Source organism: Buceros rhinoceros, unplaced genomic scaffold (assembly GCF_000710305.1).
Source record: "Buceros rhinoceros silvestris isolate BGI_N320 unplaced genomic scaffold, ASM71030v1 scaffold12107, whole genome shotgun sequence".
Classification (NCBI taxonomy): domain Eukaryota; kingdom Metazoa; phylum Chordata; class Aves; order Bucerotiformes; family Bucerotidae; genus Buceros; species Buceros rhinoceros.
This window is the reverse complement of record NW_010421699.1, coordinates 99,775-108,628: the sequence shown is the minus strand read 5'-3', so window position 1 is coordinate 108,628 and position 8,854 is coordinate 99,775. Positions and strand designations below refer to the sequence as shown.

The 8,854-nt window shown below is 42.3% G+C and overlaps 1 protein-coding gene across 1 annotated transcript in view; it reads left to right on the top strand.

Annotated features, from left to right (window-relative positions):
• IKZF2 (IKAROS family zinc finger 2 (Helios)) overlaps positions 1-8,854 on the top strand; it is a gene marked incomplete at its 5' end in the record, with an annotated part of 54,380 nt that overhangs the window by 33,779 nt on the left and 11,747 nt on the right. Inside the window, one exon of the mRNA XM_010139790.1 lies at positions 5,633-5,770. Coding sequence (XP_010138092.1) covers positions 5,633-5,770 — 138 coding nt within the window. The remainder of the gene's footprint in view (positions 1-5,632; positions 5,771-8,854) is intronic.

The window sequence follows — 8,854 nt, the reverse complement described above, 5'->3', positions numbered from 1 at the left end:
GTGAAACCTCGGTGCTGCCTCTGCCCTCCTGGCTGGCAATTGCTTCCTTGGCTCAGGGAAGGTGGAAAGGACCGCGGCACCTATTGTATCCACCTTCTTGTCACTATGGCACACTCTCTTTTTTTGGTTTTGTGTAGTGTAAAATGTCAGTGAGCTCTAGGGCATTTTACTTTTCCCTGGGCTAACTGTTTCATGGCCTGAAAGGACACCATGGCTGCAAATTACCTCGCATGCCACCTATTTTTTTTATTATTATTTGATTTTCTTATTTCTGCTTCATCCTCTCCTCCGTGCCATCCTGAATATCTCCTCCTGCTCTTTAATGATCACTCTGTTAATGATCACTCAATAAAATCACGGCGTATTAAATCCTTAATTTCTCAGTGCAGGTATGGGCTGTCTTTTTCTGTGTCTACCTACTTGTGTGAGCTTCATCAAGTCAGCCTCTGTGCATCTCGCAATGAATTCATGTACGTGCTGTGAAGAAGGGAATTATTACCTTAATCATACCTATGAATAATTGAAGCCCAGGAAATCAGAATAACTTGCCTGCAGTCACAAAATTTGTAGCGTAACTTAGAGTTGAACCCTGCGCTACCTAGTCCCAGCCCAGAGCTTTAATCGTTTTTCCTCCCTCTGTGTTAAAACTGATCTTACTGTGAGGTCCCGTCCAAGGCAAAGGGGTGCCTTGTGGTACACGCTGTGTAACTGCGGAACAGCTCCCCTCTCCCAGGCAGCTTCCAGTTTTAGGGAAGAAAGAACGAATTAATACTGGTTATGATTGTGGCAGGCAATTCTACAGCCTCACTGATAGGTGTAAGTATCAGCCCAAAAGAACATTTTAACTTCTTCGGTACTTCCTCAGAAAGCTTCAGTTGGAGACTTTCAAGGTTTCCTCCAGCTTTGGGGTGCTAAAGGCCAGGTGGGAGTTCACATTTCACAGAAATAAGTCATGCCCAGTGCATTGCTATCAGAGAGACTTCCTCAGACCAAAAGTAGCTACATCAGATGGCCACTTAGTTCAGGAATCTTGGCTGGCTTCCCTTCCAAGGCCCTGATGGGGCAAGAATGCAAAAATAATCAAAGACTGGTACAAAGCTCAGTGCAAAGTCTCGAGGCCTTGGATTAGGCTGACGTATGTCACATGGTGGTAGTAATGCCCTTTCCTGTACGAGCTGGTTGCATCAGCAGCTGAGCTATCACTGGGACTCGTGACTCGGGCAGGTGGATGGGAAGGAGCACTGCTGCAGAGGAGAACGTGCTACCCAAAACGGGGAGATGTGGCAGTAGTTAATCCTGACTGCTGAAACCATTGGTCTTCACGGAGGCAGGGTTTTAGCTCAGCCAAGTCTAATGTTGCTGTTAACCTGTTCTCTAAGCCTTTCTTATGTTAGATGCTTATGGCAAGGTATTACCTGGGATGCCTTGTTATTTTCCTTTCACATACTTTATATTCTGTTATGCATTCCCAGCTCTTCTGAGAACAAAACGTTGCGTGAATGCCTTGCGGGCTCTTTCTCTTTCACTGACCTTTTTTATGACTTAAAAGAAGTTTCCCTGGGCCCAAGTCTGCTCTCTGTCTTGAATATTGACCTTAGAGTTACACTGTCTCATTGTCGCTGCACGCAGACTTCTCGGCTATCAAAGTTCACCCACAGGACTCGGAGTATTCCAAACTCAGAAACACTTTGCCTTTCATGTCCTCCTCCTCTTCTCCCTCCTCCCTCCACGTGAAGGTTTTCATTTCACAAGCAAACTCTGTTTCTCTCTGAATTTCAGTGAGTGGTTTACCTGTTTCATGGTAAAAATTGTACTTCAAATTTAAATGTCTTTTTCACTGTGACTGTCATAATATTTTCCATTTGAGGCTGAGACTCCGCTGTGGGTTTTCTGTGCCGCATTGTCATCTGCATGAATCTGAGCTTAAATGCTTGGAAATTCTGACATTTCAGTAGGAAGTATAAAGTGGGGTTTTGTGTTCTTCAATTTAGCTGGTTCATAGGTATGGCCACCGGGTTTTGCCCAGTGCCCTGGTCTTTCCCAGGTCGACAACAGAAGATTTCTCAAGGTATTGGGCTTGTTTGCATTCGCTGAATCGTGTCACTTCTATGAGAATGAGTGCTGGTAATTTTTAATCTGATTGCTTATGATGAAAAGGTGATAAAGGAATAATTACCCCAAACCAGGGATTTCCAAACAGGCTTTGCTTGGGTGCCGCTACTATTGCCAGTGGTTACATAGAGTGTCGATGTACTGTGGTCTTCAGTGAGGATCTCAGAGAAGGCAGCTTAATACCAAACAAGCTGAGTCCAACTTTTGAGTGGCATCACAGTGGAAAGAGCTGCCTTTAGTAGGGGCTTGGAGAGAGTTTTGGTGGGCTATAACTCTGAACTCTTTGCGTTCCAGTCCATGGCCTATAGACCAAGGCCACTCGTGCCCAGTAGTGCAAACCACATGTTTGGGGGGCAAAGTTTTACTGTCAAAGTTTACCTACTATACAGTATTTGACAAACACTGAAGTCTCTCTTGGCAGTCACAAGGTATCATAGGGTGGTTTGTTACGTGGAACGAAGTATTTCTGTTGAGGAGATCACTGGAATTGAGTTCTCTAATATGCTTTTACAGCTTTCTGTTGGGGAACATGAGATACAGAAAAATGTACAGCCACTGGCAATGTTCACATTGACAGATACATATACATTCTGTCATTATTTACTTTGAGAATACAAGGGGAAATTTGCACCTATTTCAATGACTTGACATTTGTCACAATGACAAGGCTTCTGAAATCCAGACCATAATTGCTATGTTGGCTAGTTGCAACTCCTACCAAATGCGCTGTGAGAGCTACTGGTGACACAAACCGCCGCTATCAGAACTGATTCCATTGTGGACTGATCTGATCAGCTGCGCTGCAACCCAAGTCACAGTTGCTTTCTGTGATTTTTTTTTTTTTTTTTTTTTTTTTTAATACTGTAAATCAGATTTTACATGTGTGGGGCTGTGATGTGATTGTGTCTGTAGAGCAAGGGGGACCGAATTTGGAAATGAACCTATGGGAGTTGTATTCGATATTACTCAACTAGAGCTCACAAACTTTGTCCTTCATGGTTGTGTCTGAGCAGCTTCCAGTTGTGTATTAGGCAATAAGATTAACATTTGTCACATGTTTATTATCTTATCTTCTCCTCAGAGGAAGGAACGGGTATGCTGGAGTATTTCTTTCCTTGGGGAGTTAAGGTTCCTCAAATCCCATATTGCCTGTAGAAATTGTGCCTTTATCATTAGCTTTTATCCTATCCACAAACCTTGAAATTTGATGGAATTTGGGTAGCTGACTATCCTAGGTATCACTGGAGAATCTTAACCTTGTCGTGTGTGAATAGTTTCTGTAATTGTTGCAGCGCAGGGAGCAACCAATTGAAGAGGTGCAATAAAAAAATTTTTTTTTGTTGTCAAACAAAATTTTTTGTACTGACCTTGTAGCAGAATATATTTTCTCCCTGTGCTAAATGATAGTATATTTAATTAATTGTAGCTGCCTCTTGAATAGCTGAAAGCAATCATCCCTTTCCCTTGTGTCTTACAGTTTATCTAAGTTGCTTGATAACCTGGTGTAACCAAACCAGGTGGGTTAATTCAGCCCTGCTTCAACTTGGTTAATTTAATCCCTTCAGTGGCTTTGGAATTTTTTTTATTAGTCACGAGTTAGCCTTTAGTAAAGGTGTCAGACTGACAGACATTGATGCTATCTAGATGCATGATGAAGCATTGTAATGGTGGTGATAGTCTTTCTGGTGTTTTTCCCTAAAGGTGCTTCCATAGTGAGATGGTTCACGTTGAAGAGCTGAGGCTTGATTCAGATCGTTCTCATCAAGGGCTCTGGGAATGGTATCACCCTCACGCTTGGTCTCCACTGAGATTTCCAGTAGCAACACCAGCTACAGCAACGGTGTCAGCTAGTGAGCGAATGAAAACAAAGACCACAACAACTGTTTGGTCTAAGATACAATACTGCCCTGAGGATAAGCCTTATCTCTAAATAAAGAGAAATATATCTACAGTTTGGATGCTTATTAAAATCGGCTTTTTTTTCCCCATGGACAACTTGGTTGTGTCACTGCACCGCAGATACAAACTTTTTGAGAAAACCAGAAACTTTCTGCAAGGGTGTTCATTACATCAACCCCCTTTTTTCTGAGACAAAAACATTGGGAACTCTGACCAGCTCCAATACCAGAGACTCAGGCTTTTTCATCTTCTTTTGTATGGGCAATGTGGGGCATGCATGGCGGTATGTGCTGGTCCTGCAGAGGCCCCAGAGGATTTCCCTGACTCTGGGTCTTTCATGTTTGGGGCTGCAGCCCCAGTGCAAGGTGCTCAGCTTCTTGTTGGCTACAGATGTCCTCCCCTCAGTTTTCCCTGCATTTTCCCATCCCAGTGGTGACGGTGCATTTTGGTTGCAATTAGCACAGTTTGGATTTCATTAGGTAAATGACCATGAAATGCTTTCAATATTGGAACAAAGCCAGTAGAAACATCTATATTATCCAACAGAGAATGTTCTCAATTTCTTTGGCCAGAAACCACAATTCTTACCTAAGATTTTCAAAACTTGGAGAAAGTTTGACTTTTCCCATCCCTCAGTAAGCTCTGAAAATCGCAGCCATTGGTGTTTTACTAGACTTGCAGTACTGCCTTAATAGCTCTTTAGTTATTAGTGAGTAAATGTTCGTGTTCTACAAGTTTAAATTATATTAAAAGCCTTTATTAGCACGGCTTGGCAAAATACGCTTCTGGCTAGCTTTCTGGCCTTGGGTTAGGCCATTCTTGTGGTTTCTTAATGACGTGCTATGAAAAGGGTATACTTTATGAGAATCTGGTGCCAGGTTTTGCGTGTATTAAGAAGCATTTGCCATTTGTTCATAATGCTGCTGAGTTAAACCAAAAAAAAATTAAAAATGGGAGTTACTTCTTGCATACATCTGGCTTGATTTTAATCGTACGTGGCCTTTTATATTTTACGTTTATACGTTTTAGTATTATCTGGTCTCAGTGAATTACTAGTGGCCGCTCAGTTCTGGCATGCAACAGTGCTGTTACCAAAGTTACTTTCTGTTGTCTTTTTATTTTCCAACCTTCGCATAGTAATTTTGGCAAAGTTTTGTCAATGAGAGAACTATTTCTCTGGGCCACGTAATGGGTTTCCTAGTGGCTGGGAGCAGAATTAGGCCACTGGGGCAGCTCGTTTTTGCGAAGGCAACTGTTCGTGACATGGGCAAAATGTCTCATAAGTTTCTTTCCCACGAGACTTGGTGGCACTCAGGCAGTGCTGGGATGTGATTCAGCTGTTTGGTTTGTTTTCTCCTCTTGTCATCTGTTTATTTGCTTTGTGACCAACAACTCCGCCTCTTTTTCCTTCTGCTGATACCACGCGTTAGTGTGAAAAACGGATGGGGCAAAGTACCCAGCGGGTGGGAGGAGGTGTGTGTGGTGGGGAAAAGGTCTGGGACTTGCGTAACCTTTTTTAGGTGTCTTTCCATCACAAGAGTAGCTTGTTACAAAGGTGTGATTTTTGATAGCAAAAGTGGGTTGTAATGGATTTGACCTGATGCTCTCGTTCTTTCCGCAGTGGGGAAGCCTCACAAGTGCAACTACTGCGGCCGGAGCTACAAGCAGCGCAGTTCGCTGGAGGAGCACAAGGAACGCTGCCACAACTATCTGCAGAACGTCAGTATGGAGGCTGCCGGGCAGGTCATGAGTCACCATGGTGGGTGGAAACCGTTTTTTGAGGTCTCTTGGACTTGGAGCATCTCTTGCGGGTTTTTTTCCATCTGTTTTTCTTCCTTCCTTTTAGCTTTGCATCACTTCCATCTTTAGATTGCTTATGCTCAGATAGGCAGGAGGAGAAAAGATGGGCTAAAATCCTCACTCTGTCTAATGTAACAGCAGAGAGTTTGCTGATTTTTTTTTTTTTTATTTTTGTGTTTGTTTTTTAAGTCAGCATTTCACTTTTTGGCATGTGTAAATATGCAGACATGAAAATAAAGCAAAGTTACCTGTACAAAGTTACCCGAAACATGAACTAAGCCATGTATGAAATGTATGATTCCCCTCCCTTCCTTTCTGATAGTGAGTGATAACTGTAAGAGATAAGGATAGTGGAGGTATTCAGAAGTCGTTATTTCTACTCCCTGTAATATTATTCGGCATCCAAAAAAAAAGGGCGGGATAGACAGAAAAATTTCCAGAGCAGAATGGAATTCAACAGTGTTGATGAAAGTAATTATAACCAAAAAAATGTTTATATGCATTTACATGTGTTCTTATTAATGTTCACTAACACTGCATGTGTTAATATACATAAAGACTGAAGACTGCCAAAAAGCTTGCTGAAAGCAAGAAATGTCGAACTCAGTGATTTTGTTTTCAAAAATTTCTGTAGTTCTTGGTATGGCTAATGAGCATAATGTCTCAGACTGCAGGGTTGTAGGTTCATCTGTAGCACTAAATACTAAATGGTAGCTGTCCGAAAAGTGTTATCATGTCATTCAAAATCAGTGTTTTGGAAACTCTTCTAAAACTGAGCAGCTTTCCACTTTTAAAAGTTGTCTTTAGGTGTTTAGTACTTGAGGTATTTAAAGTTTCTCACTAATCGGAAAATATAAAAATTAGGCTTCTTCCATTTTGAGGGAAGAGTACCTGAGAATACCAAACATTTTGATTTTGGATAAATGAAGAGGTGAAAGAACTTTTTTTTCCCCATTTTGCTTTTCATTGTTGAGTGAAGTCATATGGCTTCATTAGGAAATTAATTAATTACATAAAAGTTCCAGATGGTCATTTCTAAAAACCTAAAGCTGAACATTTATTCAGCATGTCTGATGTGGGCTGTGTTTGTGGTGAAACAAAAATCACCAAACAATTTTAAAGAGTACTTTTTCATAAGCAATTTAGTCCTAAAAAGGTATTCTAACTGTATTTAATATGTATTGCCAAAACGTTCCTGCGGCTCTGTTAAGTAACTAAGATCTTTGCAGACACCCTGGAGACAAAAATCATCCTTTAAAATTTAACAGTTGATTTTAAGGACCTTGAAGCCAGTGGTTATCTGCTTTAGGCCTGACTTTATCCTCGTACAAGTCAGCGGAAAACCTGATTTCAGGGCTTTGCTGTTTGCGGGTACCTGTTGAGTGCTTGATCCGTTAGAGTGCTTAGCTGTTAGTAGGAGCTCAACCACCAGCTCCGTTCCCAACAATGTACACCCACTTCACTTTGTCCCACTAACCAGCCGTGTGATGATTTCAGGGGAATAACAGTAGGCTGATACAGTTAGGACAGCTAGGATGTGTCAGAGGTCACACTGTGGAGGATCTTCCCAAATTTCACTCAACTTCTTGGTTTCTTATTGAGTTATTTCTTAAAATTGGGTTTGCTCTTGTTGGTAGTGTACTTCTGAGGAAATCTAAAGCTTTTTCTAAGCTCCTTAATGCTATGACAAGAAGGCAAGTCCTTAACCTTGTCTACCCAAAGAAGCTGGAATTGTTGACCTTGCATTGATTTTTCTACCAACTGAAGTTAAACCAGTGCAAACCCCGTGTGGACAGTTCTTTTATTTACAGCCTGACTGATTTGCTTGAGCTTAAAATAGAAATGTTCACGGAACCACTTCACTTTTCTCAACAAAATTAGGTTAAAACAGCGCTTGGAATTCAACTAGTGCCTCTTTCTCCTCTGGGCAAGTATGTCTAAATCTCCCCTGGTGAATGTTCAAGGGGATGTTTGATCTGTGTTTGGAGGGCACACTGAAGCCAGGCAGTGACAGGGAGCTCCAAATTCAGCTGGCACCAGTATTAAATCTCACCTCACATCCCATGAAGCTCAGTGTGGAAACGAGGGTCATGAGCACCAACCTGGAGAGGTCTGCAGCAAAGGCCTTTCTCCTGGGATTATAAGGACACCAGGGAGGAGTATACAAATGATTACTCATCTTAAAGTTAGATCTTAGTCTAACCGTGTCCTCCTCTCCCATGTCACACGTGGAAAGGACATTCCTGAGGATGAGTGAGTGTATGCTGTGGAGATTTTGATCATTGGTTTATTTTGCATCACACTGAGGTTAAGTTTTCCTCCCTCGCTTTCCAAATACTTTTGAAGTATTTTGTTCTTGCTGAGTTTTTTGAAGCCTCTGAATGCAGTTTGGTGTGACTCCTGGCCACAACTTCACCGTTGTGCACAGGATAGATAGAGGTGGCGATTTTCTTATCCCTAGCAGTATCCTGCTTTAGCGACACAGGCGGCTGTGCTGGGTCGCAACCAATACGGCCAACATTTAACATCAGTCTAAATTATTTCTGCAGAGATGAATTGTTCCAGAAAACTGCAGGCAGCCCCTAGAGAGTTTGGATCTTTTTCAAGCATTGTGCTCAAGTTGATCAGTTTATAGGCATACTACAGACATCTGCTTGGGTACTTTTGCTGTGGCTTGATGAGGCCTTTAATTTCAATTATCTTTGTCTTGCAGATGGCTAGATCACCTGACTAAAGCCACAGGGGGAAGCGAGAGGAGGGGAAAGAGGGCTCGTTTCATTGTGTGGTGGGGATGTACAAGTCTCCAGGCCTCTCTCCATCTTTTTGCAGGGTGCTGGCTGCTTGCTGAGCTGCCTTTCCTCATGGCTACGTGGCCCTGCTCAGCACCATGGCTGCTGCAAGAGAGCTCCCATGACTTTGTCACTGGCAATGTTTTAGCGAAGCAGTGATGGCCCAGAGGTAGAAATTGGTCCATAGTCTTGTAGCTAGCAGTGTGTTGGGGGTGACAAAAGTTACGGTCTCCGACTGCCAAAGAACACGACTT